Source organism: Marmota monax, unplaced genomic scaffold (genome assembly GCF_021218885.2).
Source record: "Marmota monax isolate L192 unplaced genomic scaffold, Marmota_monax_Labrador192_F-V1.1 WCK01_AAM20220418_F8-fsc00051, whole genome shotgun sequence".
In the NCBI taxonomy this organism is placed as follows: domain Eukaryota; kingdom Metazoa; phylum Chordata; class Mammalia; order Rodentia; family Sciuridae; genus Marmota; species Marmota monax.
The window spans coordinates 3,717,934-3,736,285 of NW_026695202.1; the positions used below are offsets into that span (position 1 = coordinate 3,717,934).

At 44.3% G+C, this 18,352-nt stretch overlaps 1 protein-coding gene and 1 long non-coding RNA gene across 5 annotated transcripts in view; one reads left to right on the top strand and one right to left on the bottom strand.

The window, feature by feature from the left end:
- Positions 1-9,113: 9,113 nt before the first annotated feature.
- Positions 9,114-11,807, bottom strand: LOC124082790 (uncharacterized). Its single transcript, XR_006848485.2, has 3 exons — positions 11,572-11,807; positions 10,224-10,323; positions 9,114-9,428 (listed from the first exon to the last, which is right to left on the bottom strand). It is a non-coding gene; the product is annotated as an uncharacterized LOC124082790 (long non-coding RNA).
- Positions 11,808-12,020: 213 nt separating this feature from the next.
- The window catches only part of CUNH12orf75 (chromosome unknown C12orf75 homolog), a 42,509-nt gene continuing 36,177 nt past the window's right edge, over positions 12,021-18,352 (top strand). For 2 of the 4 annotated variants that reach the window (XR_009225410.1, XM_046429753.2), the window contains exon 1: positions 12,021-12,258. Coding sequence is in view for 2 of the 4 variants with exons in the window: in XM_046429753.2 (XP_046285709.1) it covers positions 12,213-12,258 (46 nt within the window). In the remaining 2 variants the exon portion in view is untranslated. The remainder of the gene's footprint in view (positions 12,259-18,352) is intronic. The other 2 variants (XR_009225408.1, XM_058574253.1) reach the window with 2 other exon arrangements.

Below are 18,352 nucleotides of genomic sequence, written 5' to 3' on the forward strand. Positions count from 1 at the left end.
GTGGAAAGGATCCGTCTCTCCAACCTGAAGATCTCTGCTGTGTGACAAGTGGCAGAAATAATGCACACCCTAAGGCGTGAAGATCGAGTTTATTTTAACCACATTTTGTTTTCCTAAATGAAAAAAAAAATGGAACAAAACTCAAAAGATTTCCTTTCAGCCTATGTTTTTCCCTCGATCTATGGGAACAGCTAAAATAGAAGCTGACTACTTTAAAAGAACTTTTCCAGAGATTCCAATTTGGTTTTTATTAGCCAGGGACTATTCCATTTTGGAGACTACCACTTTAAAAAGTCAAACTGCATGAAAATGCACTTTGTGATTATGACCACCATTAAAGAACTGGATGTTTTAGTTTGTATTTCTAGGTTGGTTTCTAAAGGATTCACTAATTAATATAGTCATTAGTTACTGTATCGGTTACATTTTCTCAGTCACAGATACACATTTGATTAGTTTAGGAAAAATGGGATATATTGGAAGGAAATTGCACAGCTTTACAGAGGAGGCCTCTTTTCAAGGAGGCCTCTGGAAAGAACTAACAAGGAAAGCTCTGGAAAGACCATGAACAAGCCCTCTGGGGCATTGACATCAGGATAACTTGGCTCCAACGATTTTCCATCTTTGTGTCACTCTGCTCGAGATGCGGATGCATGGTAGAGAAGTGGATTGGCTTACTGGGATCAGGGCAATCCTTCAGCTTGGTGCACCATCTTGGCTCAAAATCCCATCAGAACCACATTGAGAAGTGGGAGGTGAACAGTTAGCCAAAGGAAAGCTGGGTTCTTGTGACAAGAAGAGGAAATATGAAAAAATACCAGGCAGGCAAATTCAGAATAGTTCACATCATTACTTAGAATATCCATTAGAATGATTTCAACAGGGAGTAGCAATTCCCAACAGTACTACGAACAGTGGTGGCTTTGCTTGTCCCACCACCTTAAGAAACTCAGAGGTTGTTGGTCCCAGAGGATTGCCCAATAAATACTCATGGTAGTAGTAGATGGACCATGGAAAGACAGTAGGTGGCCCATAACCTGGGGAAATGAGAACTCACCGCTACAAAGATCAGTGAGGCTAGGAATCAAATGGAATTTATGTCTATAACTGAGAGGACATTCCCATTCTTACAGCCAGAGAAGAAGTAAAAACTGATATTCCCCATGGGAAAGGAAAGTGGCAAATGTCCTTTTTCGTAGCAGGAGGTAAAGTCTAAGGTTTAGGAGGAGGGTTACCTACTTGCAGAAAAAGTTATATATGGGTGCTTTTACACATGGCATGGGGTTGATAATGCCCATCTGATTTTTTTTTTATGAGCATAACCACATTATGAAATCACTCCAGCAGCCCAGTCTTAGTGATGCGACCGTGAGAGAGGGAAAATGCTTGCTGATTTTAAATGCGTAACGATATTAGACTGGGAAGGTGGAGGAGGAGAAACTATCAGGAACTATCACACAGTTCCCACAGCAATGTGCTTCCAAAGAGGTCAGTATCTGCATCACAGGGTGAAGGATGGATGTGTGCGTGCTAATTTAAGAGGCAGATTTTTGGGCCCAAGGCAGACTTACTGAATCTGAATTTCTGAGGATAAATCCCAGGATTCTGTACTTTTAATAAGGACCTCACTTAATTCTGATACCTATTAAAAGGTCCTAGGTACAATATAGTGATGCTGTATTGGATGGCTCCAAGGGATGCATTCCCATCATCCTCCAGATGCTCCAGGGATGATGTTTGTATGCATTGCAATATGAATCGTGTCCCCTGGAGCTGTGTAATGTGGACACCCTGCCTGAGTTTACTCTACTTTTGCTGCCATAGGCCTTCTCCTGGCACATGCTGTTTATTTCCAGTGACATTAATGCAATGAAGCACTCAGCACAATTTACCATGAGGAGCTGAGGGCCAAGTCTCTACTTTTAATGGAAGAGCTGAAGTTGATCTTCTGCACCTCTCTAGCAGGCTATGGATGGTAAGAATTTCATTCTGTGCCAATAGATAGGAATTACTTCTAATGTATTGTGCAGAGAGATCTGGGTCACGGTGCCTCACTGGATGGCAAGACTGCCCCAATTCCAGGACAGTGCATTTCACAGGCATGTGGGACTCTGAAGGTATAATTTGTTCCAATTATTATTTTTTTTCTTATTGGCTGTACATTTCAAAAGCAAGTGCTTTGGAGACTAAGGAGAGAGGAAGTTAGGAAATGCTGAACAAAATTGCTTTTACCCTGCACAAAATTGCTTTGCACAATCTCTGATCTAGTTTATTGATTCTTCAAACAAGTTCTACTCCATGATTCAAATGAACATTTTTTTCTGGGCACCTATCAGAAAAATAATAGCTCACCTTGATGGAGAGCTTCCCATGCGTTTGGGGTTCTGGATATGCAATGTCAAATAAAACCCTGATCTTGGTGAGTTGGTATTTTAGTTGCGAGGATGGGGAGACAGGAGATAAACAAGACATAATGACACAAAGTGGGAAGGAATGAGCCTGAGGTAGGGAGGGAGGAGGCAATAATTCTTCCTGGGAACATAGGAGACTTGCCAAGAAAGGGACCTTTGATGGGCATTGATCCAAGGTTGGGTATGGAGGTCCTGGGTGGAGGAGGCGGAGGAAGGCACGCCTGGCTGGAACACCCATATGAGCAAAGATGTGGTGGAAACCCTTGGCTTAAAACACGTGCCCACGTGGAGGAGTGTCTGGAGCTGAGGCTGCAAAAGGAGGTAGGGGCAGATTGTGAAAGGACTTTGAAACCAGCTGGAGAGATCGGCCTTTATCTTCTTGACAGTGGGGAGCCAAGGTCAGGTGTAAAGTTGAGTGATCTGATCAGATATGTTGAGACAGAAAGAGGACTTGGCATGAGCGCAGGGCATGGCTGCCTCTGCTCCTGGAATGCCACCCTGTTTTTTCCATCTGGCTGGCACCGTTCATATTTAAAGATCTAGCTAGAGTCACCTCCTTTAGGAAGACTTCCACGATCTTCTCCCCAGCATTGCTGCCAACCCCTCCTATGGGTCTCTGCTGAATCCTATGCTATGAGTGTGACGGCACCTAGAACACTTTATTGCATGTTTGTTTCCCTGCCAGCCGGAGGGTTTGTTGGGGGTTGGTCTCCTGTCTGCAACTCCCATGGTCAGCACCTGGCCCAGTAGCCAGCATTTTATAAGGACTTACTGAAAACATTATTGTAAAATGAATGAGAAGTATTTTTTGAAGTCATAAGCAATCTTTTAGTGTTTTGTATTTTTTGAAGTCATACATAAACCATAATTACCAATGACTGGGTGCTCAGGGTTGGTCAGACACATAATCCCCATACAAAGCTATTAAGTAATAATGGCAATGATATAACTGCCCTAGGTCTACTACTGAAATCCAACTCTCATGGAGTGCTTACCGTGTGCTAAGTGATTTGCATAAACTAACCCATTTCATTCTTTTTTTTTTTTTTAGGGGAGGTGGGTACTGGGGATTGAACTCAGGGGCACTTGACCACTGAGCCACATCCCCAGCCCTGTTTTGTATTTTATTTAGACACAGGGTCTCACTCAGTTGCTTAGCATCTCACTTTTGCTGAGGCTGGCTTTGAATTCATGATCCTCCCATCTCAGCCTCCTGAGCTCCTGGGATTACAGGTGTGAGCTACCACGCCCAGCCATTTTATTCTTATAGCAATCTTAGGATACAGGTGCCATTAGTTTCTCTTTTATACAAATAAGGAACCAGCCACACAGTGACTGGGTAACTTGCTAGTAAGTGGTGGATTCTTGCAACTGTGTTCTGTCTATTGCATGGGTTATGTCCACACCAGAGATTTAAAGAATTTAGGGGCTTTAGATTATTATGCTACAAATGGCAGGGCTGGGGATTGACCCAGGTCTGTCTGGCTCTGAGGTCTTCCATCTTCTGTTTCTGCCCTGCTCTATTTTAGGCATCATGTGAGTCTTCACCAGGGTTCACATTTAGGAAATGGAATTTCGATGGAGGGGAGAAGTCTGACTCATAGTGGGGTCAGAAGCAGCCAGTTGGTTCTAACTGCCGCTCAGAAACTGGAGTGAGGTGAGGCTGGAGAGGGTGGGCATTGAGTCTCTAAGAAATGGGGATTCTGAAGGCAGTTTCAATCGAGGAAGTTTCCAGCCCAAGACACTGTGTCTGAAATCATATTTTAAGATCTTTAAGACAGGAAACACTGTAGTAATTTAATAAGATTTTTTTTTTTTGACTTCTGTTGTAGCAGTTAATGTTAGACAATGATGTCTTCATTATCTCTCTGCACCTTGGCAGATTTCCGCTCCTCACAGGGTCTTCCTGAATTTGGAAACCAGTTCTTCTAGAAATCCTTTTGATTTTGGGTTCCAAACACAAATAAAGTCCCAATTCCGTTTGCTTTAGCTAATGATGAAGTGTCTCTGTCTCATCTTCCGGTTCCCTCCCTCTTTTCCGAGCAATTTAATCTTAACCGTTAGAGGGTATTGTTTGGTTAGTCATGGCAACGAAGTCGTTCGATAGGCTGATTAGCAGCTTAGACGCAATATTGACATTCTGGCTGTATCAGCCAACGCTTTGAGATTCTAGCATGAAGGTTTGACTGATTTTCATGAATCGCCCAAAACTTGGATGCTAAGGGTCTTGTAGCTAGAGAAAAAAAAGTCTCCTTAGCATGGTAGAATATGTCGATTTGGTTTTCAAATATGTTTGTAAAGCAATGGTGAAATATGAGAGTACAGCTCATTTGGTTTCACTTAAAGTAGTCTAAGAAATAATAATCTGGGAGAGAGGAATTTCTTTGGAAAAAAAAGGAGAAATGTGCACTTTAGAATTTCAACATCAAGTTTCCATTTATTTCCCCACAAATATGTAGTTGCTAAAATCCCACTTTTAAAAATTGAACTTATACAATAACAGTCTATTGTAATAAAGGTCTCCTACACATGCAGTGAAATCCTTGCTCTGGTTTCCCCTAAGACTGGATAGTATTTCATTATTTAAAATATTAGATCTAAAATTAAATTCAAGCAAAAGGACTATGTGTGTCTGAATGCTGAATTTGTAAGTGGATATATAACATTGAAGAGTCTTTCTGCATGTTTTTAAATCATTAAAGATTATTCAACCATGTTTTAAATCTTCAAGAATAATGTGTAAAAAACCAAGTAAATGAAAGCTAGAGGAAAGAATTATGAATGTTTTCACCATGAAGAAATGGCAAATGTTTGAGGAGATAGGTTTGCTTACCCCGATTTAAACATCACAGAATGTATACATGTATTAAAACATCACATGGTTTCTCCTTACATGCATATGTTCAACTTTTATGGTTTATGTATCAATTAAAGATGAGTCTAAATTTTAAAAATATAAGCAAAAATATTTGGGGGCAGTTGGGTGTGGTAGTATACTCCTTGTAACCCCAGTTACTTGGCAGGTTGAGGCAAGAGAATTGGAAAGTTCAAGATTAGCCTCAGCAATTTAGCAAGACCCTGTCTCAAAATGAAAAAAAACAAGAAGGGCTGGGGATGTAGCTCAGAAGAAAGCAACCCTGGGTTTCATCTCCAGTTAGCAAACAAACAAACAACAAAATAATACACATTACTTCTTGCTCATGGTTTGAGTTCTAGCTTGATCTCCCCCGAGTCACGAGGGCCGACTCATCCACTTGGCACAGGCTAATCCAAGTCTATCACAGCCTGAACATCAGACACCCAAGCAAAACGCTCTCAGTTCCCTGAAGGAAAGGATCTTCTCTACGCAGTTTTCTTCCAAGAAGAGGACACGATGTTACTTATTTTACAGATGCAGTAAACCTTCTCGGTGCTGCTTTCGAGGTGCCTGGCAACAAGGATATCAACTTGCCTGTGGCAAATCTTTCCCCAGTTCCTCCCCATCACATTCACATTGTAAATAGCCGGAGATGGTAAACAAGCCCTCTTACCCCAGATGCCAGTTGGACCTAATAAGCCAGGAAGTTCATAGGACAAGGCAACATGCAAGCCTTGATCACATCAAAACGTTACAGAACACCCTCCCCTCCCAATTTAAAATGCAACAACACCTCCATTTATACGAACAGCCAGAATCGATAATCCCATAGAGACGGAAAGCAGGTCGGTGGCTGCTGGGCGACGCAAGAGGCCGGACTGCTGGACAGTGGCCAGGTCTCCTCCTGGGTGAGGAAGTGTTTTTGAAGTAACTGAACAGAGGGTGATGGCTGCACAACATTGAGAACATGACAAATACCACTGGGTTGTCACTCTGGAAGGATTCATTTCAACTTAAAAAATGTGATATCGTCAGATCGTGAGGGCTGGCCATGTTGAGGGGTGAGGAAAAAGGATGATTTGCAGGGCAATCGATGGCCAGTTCAGAGTCTCCATCCCACTCCCTCCAGTTGAAATTGGCCAACATCATAAAAACCACACATCGGCCTGCAGAAAACACAGTCGATACATTGTGTGGAGTAAAAATGGGATCCCTCCAGATGCCTGTCGGTGGGACACTAGCCCACAATTCCTGATACGCCCTCTACTCTCAAATCCCAGGAAACTGGCTCAGCACATCTCTGTGCTCTCAAGGTTCTACCTGGGCCTTGCTTCTGAGCCTTGAAACCTGGCAACCTGAGGTGCCCGTGTCTGACTGCGACACAAAGCCAGGACATTTTAAGAACCATTGGTCTAGTTCCTTCCATCCTCAGATCTCGGTCTAAATGTCACTATTCCTATGTATCTCTACTTGTGTTTTTTTTCTTAAATTTTTGTATTTGTTCTTTTTAGATATACATGACAGTAGAGTATATTTGGAATATTATACATACATGCCTATCTCCTTCTCTAGAAGATGAATGGAGTATAACTTATTCCCATTCTTGTGGTTGTACATGATGTGGTGTCCATTCCCTTCATTCTCTTTTGTCTAATCCAATGAACTTCTATTCTCCCAACACCTCTCTTATTGTGTGCTAGCATCCACGTATCAGAGAGAACATTCAGCTTTGGGTTTGTAGGGATTGGCTTTTTGACACATCAACAGATAAAGAAAATGCGGTATATATACACAATGGAATATTACTCAGCCATAAAAAGAAAGACTTTATAACCTTTGCCAGTAAATGGATGAATCTGGAGACTATTGTGTTGAGTGAAATAAGCCAATCTGTTTGTGTCTTTAATTTTAGCCTGATATATGGCTAAACATCTTCATTGCACATACCCTACCTTGTGATTTTTGGGCATCTATTTGTATTTGTTATTATTATTTTGCCTGTCTCCTTCTCTAGAAGATGAACTGCCTGGTGGCATGGATAGAGGCTCCCAAATATTCCAGAGACTGTGCTTTGGTGCAAACATTGGGTGAGGTGCTAGAGAAACAACCCTGAGCAAAACCAGGCTCAGAGGAGAGGGAAGGGCATTTGGGGAAGGGGAACAGCTTGTGCAAAGGCCCAGTGTTGGAGGGCACAAAGCTTTCAAGGAGCCAAAAAAGGCACAGGAAGGAGGATGGAGGTAGAAGAGGTGGATAGAGGTTGGACCAGGCAAAACCTCATAGGTGCCATTAAGGACTATCTTTATCTTAAGAGCAATGGGAAGCCATAGAAGATTCTAAGGAAAATGGGAGGAAGTATTTTGATCAAATTTACATGCTACTACGGAGTGCCTGGAATGGGAAAGGGAGGGCTGACTTGGAGCCTCCAAGATCTGCTCTCCCTTTCCTGGCTCTCGGTCCACGCAGTCTGGGTGGACAAGCAATGAAAAGCCCTGGGCTTACTCCAGGCCTGTGACCAGACCTCTGCAGGCCTGTTGGCCTCTTTGCTTGTTTTCAGATGACAGCATTGGAGTCGGTGCTGTCCATATTGTACTGCCTGCTGTGTTTCAGCCACTCAGAAAATACTCTTTCAAGTTCTGGGGACTCGCCTGCTATTTAAGTCACGATGGCAGGCAGAGCGTCCCCCACCCTGGGCCCATCTCCATTAAAGGAGGAAAGCTTCTCCTTCTCCCTGACCCCACAGAGCACTTGACCTTGTACTTTCCCTCCTGGGATTTTGAGAAGCCCATGGGAGAGTGGCACAAGGTTAAGTGGAGATGGGGTTGGGTCTGTGCCAGCAGCTGTGATGGGAGACAGCAAAGGCACTAGGGACAGGCACCGAGTGGCTGGCTGCATTGTTCCTCTCCTCCAGCCTCTTTTGCTCCTGGACTGCGTCCCCTGCCTGGCCTCCCGGCCTTCTGTCAGGTCTGTGGATGGCCCGACAGCCTCACAGTGAGTTCTCCTCCTGCTGACGAAGCCAGTCAGTGTTTGTTGTTTGTACCCAAGTCTCCTGCCGGATATGTACAAAATAAAGGACAAATATGTTATTGAAACTCAAAATCAACGACAGCTGTCTCCCTTTATCTGCAGGTGTACATTCTGAGACCTCCAGTGGATGCCTGAGACCACAAGCCCTTTTTTATGCTGTTTTTTTTTCCCTGTACATACATACCTGTGATGGAGCTTTCATTTATAACTTAGGCACAGTAGGAGATCAACAACAATAAGTAATAACAAAGTAGGACAGTATGATAATACCTGTAATAAAAGTTATGCCAACGTGGGCTCTCCTGCTCTCTCTCCAACAATACTGTCCTGTACTCATCCTTGTTCTGGTGATGGAGTGAGACAAGTCCTGACCACAGGGGAGGGAAGTGCATGACATAGACACTGAGACACACTTAGGTTGCTATCCACCTTCTGACTGTATGTCATGGGGATCATCCTGGCCAATGGAAAAGGTGGGGGGGAGTGTACTTGGGTCCCTCCTGGCTTTCAAAGGCACAGAGTGGAGAAAAGCCCCCTTTTATTTTTTATTTATTTTTTATTGGTTGTTCAAAACATTACAAAGCTCTTGACATATCATATTTCATACATTAGATTCAAGTGGGTTATGAACTCCCAATTTTACCCCAAATACAGATTGCAGAATCACATCGGTTACACATCCATATTTTTACATAATGCCCTATTAGTAACTGTTGTATTCTGCTACCTTTCCTATCCTCTACTATGCCCCCTCCCCTCCCCTCCCATCTTCTCTCTCTACCCCATCTACTGTAAAAAGCCCCCTTTTTAGATGTAGAGTATTGTAGCCATCTTGTCGCATGTCAACAGGGAAAAATAAAAATAAAACCAGGCTGCCAAACATTTTGTTGGGAGCCCTCTACGGGAAGGAAGACGTAGGCTTACTTGGCTCCCTGTTCTGCTCTCTCTCGCCTCGTCTTTCCCATCAGATCCGTTTCAATCATGCGCCTCCTGTCTCTTCTTCACACCAGATCAAGACAGCAAGGTAGTGTGGTTTCACCGTCACAGAGAGAAGCTGACATCGACCCATCAGGAAGTGGGGCATGCATTCATGATTTTCTTTTGACTATTTTTAGAAATATCCGAATGCAATGAGTCTTCACCCATAAAATAAGACAAAACAAAAATAAATCCCTAAACAGGAAAAAGGTGACCCTAGATTTACTCTTCACATTATTTTTCTTAAATGTTTAGTTGTAAATGGACACAGTACCTTTATTTTTATTTAGTTATTTTTATTTGATACTGAGGATCAAACCTTGTGCCTCACATGTGCTAGGCAAGTGCTCTACCACTGATCCATAACCCCAGTCCCCACGCCACATTATTTTTTGTATATTTGCATCTTATTGGGAACTTTTCATACTCATCAAATGACCTTGCACTGCCCTCTGTATACATTTTAACTCCTTACCAGGCCCAGTCATAGTTGGAGTGATCTGACCTACCTCTTGGCTCCCCACCCCCACCTCTGCTCTGGCCCAGCCCTCCTGGCCTTTTTCCTGTTTAAAAAACATACCCAGCATGCTCCTGCCTCAGGGCTCTTGCACTAGCTATTCTCTTTGCCTGGAATGCTCTTTCCTTGAGTTGTCACATGTCTGATATTTTGTCATCCATCATATCTCAGTTAAATACCCTTACTTGGCTACCCCATATAAAATAGCACAATATTTCTCTCCTACTACTGGTCTCCTATTCCAGTGACATGCTTCATTTTTTCCCATTGCACTTATAGAATCTGAAATTATTTTATTTTATTTTGATGTCTCCTCCCACTATATTTTTTCCTCTCCTTCTAGTTCATGGTCACATGTACTAGAAGCATGTAAAGAAGTAGCTGGCACAAAGGAGCTCCTGAATAGTGTTTGTTGAAACAATGCATAGATACATACTCTGTAACCTTGGAGCATGTTAGTGACAGGGGTCAATGCCCTCCAGCCGGGAACACAGGGAACACATTTGTAGTTGTCAAATTGGGTTTATTGCTGCTCACTGCAGTTAAAACAAGACAAAACAAAACACAACATGAGGATCCATGAAGTATCTTAGTAGGAGGATGTTAGGAAAGAATTGATAGAATTTAAATTCCTTTTAGGTGATTTTTGGTTGGGATTTAAGGAAAACAGGGTGATTTTTCTGTATTGGATATCATCAGGAAGCAAGGATAATTCCTTGGATAATCTCAATAAATCTCATCTACAAGGCAGAAAGACTGAAACTGGTAAAAACAAACAAATAATCATAGGTAAAGTAGCAGCATTCATATTTCCAGGATGGGGGTTGTTGGGGGTTCTTGTGGTTGGCATAGTGACTTTCTTTGTGTCAGTGCTTAGACAACATTACTGAGTCTTGTTTTTTTTTTTTTTTTTTAATCTCACTCCATCAATTAGAGATTGGCCTTGTGTGATATCATGTTCTGTGAAACCACATTCAATAGAAGAATGCAAAGGTCTAGTTAGGTCAAGTCAGTTTCTGGATGACAGAATTTGTTTTCCTCTTTCTTACAGGTGTAGGAGGGCCAAAGTCTATTATCAGACAGCATAGAAATAAGCAAGAGTATTTCTTTTGGGGACCCTCCAATTGTGGACTTGTATTGGGGTGATCTTTGAATCAAGACAGCTGAGGTCAAGGTAAAGAAGCAATATTTCTAGAGGTCAACTGAAAAAAAAAAAACAACACCTTTGTCCAAGAATTAATATCATCTCAGTGCATGGCCATGTATACCTAATTTTCAAATAGAGGATGGCTTATCTCTGTATCCTGAATGATAGGATAACCAAGTCCTCATCATAACCTGTCTTCCTGGTGAGACTGTTTCCCATACATTTCTATCCCCAGGACTTAACAAAGGACTTGGCACAGGCTAGGCTCTCTAAAATATTGAGTTTAAAATGGAGCTTTAATTCTTGGCTTGAATTCCCTTCACAAGCCATTTATTGAGTCTACGTTATGAGCCGGAAGAACACTGAAATATCCTAGTCCTCACCTCCAAGGTATTTGCATTTACTCTTAATAGATTTAAGACTGAGGATAACAGCTGGCATTAAAGGTCAGGCACTATGTTGGGTGCTTTACAGGTTTACTCTTCTGCAGGTATCAGTGGGCAGGGCAGGGTTGTAACCTAGACAGCCTGACTCCAACAGTACTTGCCCAACACACTTCTGTCATCAACTCAGGGCGCTGGTCACTGAAGTCGTGACAAACATTTATTTTAAAGTGGAGTATGTTCATGTGACCAACCTGGGAAAGAACTTGTTCTCCTCTTGGCAACGATGGATGGGGGAATAGAGCTGCATTAGCTTTCTGTTAAAGCAGGAGAGAGTCTTGTTTGGGGCTTCAGTTCTGAACATCATTGAGTCAATCACCTCCACTGGGCATCCACGAGGCTCAACACAGGTGCTCCCCGCAACTTCCTCTGCCCCCCACATCCTGGGGCAGGGAGGGGAAGTGAGGAAATAAAACAGCAGGCAAAGAGGAAGTGGAGGGTGTGCAGGTGGGCACCCCCCGCCTCGCCGCCCCGCCCGTGCCGGCCACGCCCTCTGCCCCCGAACCCACTTTAAACTCCCGCCCCCTCTTAACAACCACCAATGAGCGGCCGAGGAGCGCGCGGATTGGCTGGAGCCGCGGTTGCCGGGGTGACGGGTGGGTCCGGCGGGGTCCCCCGGCGGGGCGGGGCCGGGCGGGGGTGCCTGGCGATTTCCGCCCCGCCCTCCCGCGCCCCCCGGCGCCAGGAGGGACGTCCCCCGCGCGTCCCCCGCGCGTCCCCAGCTCCCGCGCGCTTGCCAGCTTCCAGCTCGGGGCGCGCCGCCCTCTGTCTGGTCTCCGCCCCCAGGACCCGCGGCCGCGAGCTCCTGAGCGCGGCTTCCCGGGCCAGCGGCGCGATGGGCTGCGGGAACTCCACCGCTACCAGCTCGGGCGCGGGCCGAGGTGAGCGCGGCGGCTGGGCGCGGCGGGGTCCTGAGGGCGAGGCCGGGGCGAGGCGGCGGGAAGGAGCGGAGCCGAGACCCGGGGTGGGGGTGCACGGCCCCTCGACCCGTCCCCATTTTCGGGACCCGGGCAGATCGCCGGTTTCTGGAAAGACCAAAGCACGGCGCGGGGGTGGACACGCCTGGACCGCGCGAGCCTGCGGGCGAGCCGCGGAGGGCGCGCGGGAGGACGGTGGCGGGGGTCCTTTGCGGGGGGTCAGGGCTCACACCCTTCTGGGGCGAGGGTTCCCTGACGTGACCCGCGGTCCGCTCCCTTCACCTCCGACTCTCGCTTCTTCGGGCCTCGCCCCCCAGCCCCTCGGATCCGGGACCGGGCACCTGGAAAAGTGCCGCAGAGCGAGTCAGGACTTTCCGGTGGACGGTGGGTTGGGATGCGGTGCGGGTGGGGTGGAGGAGAGCTGAGAACCGGGCTCCAGAAATGCATCCCGCTCGGTGAAGCTGATGCCCCACTGGGTTGCTGTTAGGATTTCTTTGAGAAGCTGCAGTAGCACGATGTGTGTGGCAGAGCTTCAGTATCAGCAGTTCTCTTGATGGCGTTTTTCCTTTAAGCACGTATGGAAACTTCGTTTTACACCACTTCATTTTGGTGATTGGCAGGCAGGTCTAGATCCTGACCAGGCTTTGGGTCAAGTGATGATTCTAAAACTCAACTCTTCCCTTTAACCCAGTTGGTGTCACCCGATTTAAGATAGTTTGGATCTGTCTTGAGTAGTATCTGCTACCTCTTTTAGTGTCGTTTTGGACACTAAAAGCTCCTCCACTTGGGATCAGTCAGACGCTACATCCTGCCCTAACCAGCAAATGCAAACAGCAGTCTGTTACTGCAGTATTTCTTAGGCGGTCATGGATGCCCTGTCAATGACTTTGTAACCTTGGACTTGTCACTTCCCTTAACCTACACCTGAAGCCTTGTTTATTTTAAAGTTTATTTGGGCATTCACATGATAGGAGCAAGAGTGGAAATCTGCTTAGTTAATTGGCCAAGTTTATTTTTCCTTTTTGGCTTTAGATGATCATATATGTGGAATATTCATTTTTAAGAGAAGGAGCTCAAATATGTGGGATTCTAGTCCTAGAGATTGAATGAGCCTAGGTAGTGTTTCATTGAAAGATTTATCTGTTACACGTAATCTTTATCATCTTAAATTAAAATCTATCCTTGTGATATACAGAGATCTACTGGGGAGCAAATCTTTTAGAATCATGTAACAGTGAGAAGCTGGTTAATTTAGTTAGTGCCTTATGCTAATAGTGGCAAGGACAGGATTCAAAGCTCTATGTTGAAACCTGGAACAGTGTCAAGGCCACACCCACCCAGAGAACTGTGTCTCTCATCCTACCAGGCCCTGTGGCCCCATGCTATCCACTTCAAGTATACCCTACTGTAAAAAAGATTGAGAACAGTTATCCATGCTAAAAATAAAGTGTAGGAAGGATTTGAGACAGATTTCATTAAAAGGTTGTTTAGTTTATTCACTTTTATTTTTTATTAATGAATTATTTGTCAGGTTTGGAGTTAGATGGGGGAATTCCATTGCTAAATGAAAATCAGAATAATGGTAAGGTATGGTAAATTACCTCTGAAGTATTAACATCAAGGATATTTGAATATTTTATTTTAATATTTCTCAGTCAAATGTTTGATTGACTTTTTCTTTTTTTGTAATAAGAGTGTACCTTATTAGGCAAAGGGAGTTATACTTACATTGACAAAAACCACTCCAAGGGCACATCTTTATGCAGTGCCTTGCTTTGGTTTATGAAGGACAAAGCATATAAGACCATGTTGTTCTCTCCTCTAAGCCTGCTCTTTGCTAAAAATCACATTATGTTCAGAGAAGAGCGAGATAGTGAGGGCAGACGGTAGACCATGAAGGAAAGCATTGTGAGCATGGAGTTGCTGCCTTACCTCTTTAGAGGATCTGCTCCTGCCTTTGAGAAGTCATTCCCAAGCATTTCCCTGCTGTGTGTCCATTTGGCTGGCTTTGGGATTTGGTCATTGTTATTTTCTGTCTGCTGATTGTAGGAATTAAGTTTCAGAAAGGAAATGCATCGAGATAAGAGAGAGAAGGGTCAGAAGAGTCCACCACAATGCAGAGTCTTAACTCTGTCCACACTGTGAGCTCTGACACCAACACCGTACAGTTTATTGACCAATCTGCAAAGTTGCCCTGAACCCAAGTGCTGTGAAATGTGGTAAATCGATGTTGTCCCTGTCCTCTAGGTACTTATAGAGCACAGCTTCAGAAATCTTCCAGGAGTCCTAAAGTTCGGTAGCTGTACGGAGGAAAAAAGTGCAAAGAAAGGTGGTGGAAAGGGTGCTGCACTCGAAGCTTGCAGATGGAGGCTTCCTCTTGGCATTGGCACCATGCTGGTTGTTTCCTGTGGGCATTTCAATTTGCTTTTCTGAGCTTCAGTTCCTTGATGTATGCAATGGGAATAATTCTGTGTGCCCTGCTTCATGGGGCTCATGTGAAACTTGGAATCAGATAATGTGGAATAGCACTCTATAAAAGGTAACTGCCATTTTGTAGTAAAAAAAAAATTATCATGTTGAAGATGAAGTGACTTTCCTTGAATATTTTTCTATAAGAAAATGGCAAATCTACATTTGTGCATTAACACTTTTATGTAGTGGTCCCCAAACCAGAAGTCGCCATTATAAGCCCTGTTTTATCCTCTAAGCAATTCAGATAAACCCAGATATTTGTTTCTCCTTTCTCTGAGCTATCTGGACAGTTGCCTTACTTTGCTTTTGGCTAGTGAACTTGGTTAATATGATAGATTGATGTGCAGTAATGTGCTTGAGTAAACTTGATTTCATTGCCCACATCAATGGAGAAAGTGATGTGTGTTCAAATGGTCCAGTGATATAAAGAAAGTGAAATGGGTCTTCAGGGTAGACTGACCCCTCTGGGAGATTGCTAACTGCAGACTTCTGCATGGTCCAGTCCTGTGGGCAGAGCTCCCTGCTGGGAACTTTTAGGGCAGGGGTTGGGGCAGCCAGCAATGGATGACTGTGTTATCATCAGGGTGTCCAGTCGGAGTCCAGGTCCTTGGTGTCCCAAATAAAGAATTGAGCAAGACACACACAACTGAAGACAAAGTACAGATTTATTGAAGGTGAAGGTGAAAGTAACATTCTGGTAAGTAGAGCAGACTGGGCTGAGCAAGAGAGAGGCTCAGAGCCCCAGTGTCTGGAAATTAGTGACTTACTTGCTGAGTTGTGAGGCCCTCTTCCCTATATAGACCTGATTGAAGACCTTACCCCACTTGCCCCATTGGTTACCTTATGAAACCTAATTAGAGTGTTGTCCAAATACCCCCCATTGGTTACTTTAGAAAACCTAATTTGAATACTGCCCACTTTACCCTCACTGGTCATTTAAAAATTCTGAACCTGTGGCAGGAGTTGTCATGGTGATAAGTCCTCAGTGGTGGGAGTTGTCATGGTAATGGGACTTATCGGAAACAGGGACATAACTTGTCTCTTTGTTTTCTCCTCCATCGACAGACATTCTTCTTATACCCTCCCTTCACCATCTTGGTGTTCCTGAGCTCCTGCCTAACAATTGTACAATGCAATCAAATTTATTTGCTGTTGACAAGCTGACAGTCTAGGTAGACAGATTAAGCACATGGGAGCAATTGCAAAGCAATGTAGAGTAGAATACACCTTGAACCTCCAGGTGCCCAGAGGTGTTGAGTGACCAATAATCAGAGAAGGCTTTCTGGAGGAGGAGGTGAGTTATTAGCCCATGAGGGAGTGGAAGAACCCTTTTGAGGGCTCAAGAGCTCTCCATTTTAATATGACCATTCTCTCCAAGGTAGGGATTTGATTTTTCCCAGCCTAGAACTATAAAGTAGGGTGGCTTCTTATATTTTCCATTTTGTGAGGACTCAGAACATTTTTCCTGCATCGTCTAGTCTATCTTAGACCTTGATCTGAGGAGATGCATCTGGATTAAGTAGTATATTTAATGTGTCACATTTACTATAAGGCAAACAGCTTTTGTGTCTCCCTTCCCCAGTCCCATCAGATACTCTCTATTTTCTTGTTTTCCCTTGAGCTACCCATTAACAAGGCAGAAAAGTGAGCAGCTCTGCGTTTTGACCTCATGAAGTACAACAGGTCACTCAGTCGTGTTCACACAGCCACAGAGACAGCTTTGTAATATCCACCCAAATTCTTTTTCATGTAGACCAGGAGGCCCCTTAAAAATTCAAATGGTTCCAACTATCTCCAGTACCCTTTTATAATGCAGAATAATTATTTGCCTGCTGGAGAGTTATTTTAGTTGACAATATTTTGTTGAATCTGTAAGTTGTAGGTTTTGCCAGAGATATGTAATTGGCAACTATCTGACTGTAATTTTGTGGGAAGTTTATTGTTTCTATAGTGGTTCTTCTGCTATTTATATAACAATAGAGCATTAGAGGGGTAGGAGGAAGAAGAGGAACGGGAGCTTAACAATTATTTATCTTACTTTATCAGTGTACCCAGGAGTTAATAGATTCCTTTTGGGTCCAGTTATTTAGATTAGTTATTTCCTGGTCTTTAATTACTAGATAATTATATTCTCTGTTGATGTAGCTACATTGGTTCAGCCTTAATTGACATCTGTAGATGGTTTGGTAGTATTGGAATGAAGCACCTGTACCTAGCATTGGTCTATGCCTTGTGGGGGAAAAATATAAAATTTTGTTGATACCATCAAAGAAGTCATTTGTATATTGTATCACTCCCTCTTCCCCTCACCTAGAAATAGAAAGAAGGTCACTATCTTCCTTTCTGTCCTGCTGAGCTCCCTCTAATCTTTTCTCTGAATTACCTTCTGCGGGGAGCTGACATTTTGTTTCATATCTCATTGTCCCCTCCCCCACGCAGGCCCACACAGGTGAGCCCACACATGGTATTCACAGTGGTCCCCCAGCCTCTAGACTCATTGCCTTTCTTTTAGTGGAATTTATTTTTCCTTGGCTTTCAAAATAATATTTGTTGAATGAATGAGTATATCTGAGAAACGAGAGAAAATGAAGTTCCGTCTTAAGAGGTAACTGTCATTGATGTAGGAATTGAGAGGATGAAATAAAACCTTAAGCAGCAGGGAAACCACTAGGGAGAAGTGGGTCTTGATTTGACTTTGAAGAATAGGTAGGATTTAGACAAGTAGAATCAGGAAGGGCTTGCTGTGTGTGTGTGTATGTCTGTGTGTGTGTATGTCTGTGTGTGTGTGTGTGTCTGTGTGTTTTGCTGGAAATTAAACCAGGCCTCCTGCATGCTGCGTCCTTAGCTGGAAGGTGTTTTTAGGGCTCTGTGAAGTCCCAGTGGGACTGGTGCATTTTCTGGTGCTGAGAAGTCTGGCTTGGCTGGCTTTGGTACTTCATGGTGGTTGCTGGGAATGAGAAGGAAGTAAGGATGTTCAGGATGGGGGCAAGGAGGCTGGAGAGGCAGTATATTTCAGAATTGAGAGTGGGCTTTGGAGCCAGGAGGTCTAAATTTGAGATCTGCTTTTGCTGTTCATCTGCTGTGTGACCTTGGGTAACTGCTTAAGTTGTCTGTTCCTTAATTTCCTCAATTGTAAAATGGGATGCAAGAATAGAACCTACTAAGATTAAATGAGATAGTCTACGTCAGCTGCTTGGAACAGTGCCTCACACAGTGCAGATACTCCTGTGCTGTTATTGTAGGGAAGCCTGTGTCCCTGTAGGCTGTAATGTATAGGGAAAGACATTTGTGACTGGTGTGGAAGGAGAGTGAGCTGCCGAAGGTGTGTGCCTACAGAAGAGGTGGAACCAAAAGCTGTGTTTGGATTCCTCAGACTGCTGAGGGCCTGGACCCCAGCTCTGGGTCCTGCTCCGGTGGGAGGCCTTGAAGTCAGAGACACAGGCAGACAGGCTGCGGGTGTGTGTTGGAGGAGGAGGGAGATGTAAAAATGAGCTCAACCATCACAGCCTGGGTGACCAGGAGGAGGCCGCTGCTCACTAGGGGCAAGGTAGGGAGGGGCAGGTGACCAACATGCTCTTGGGAGTAC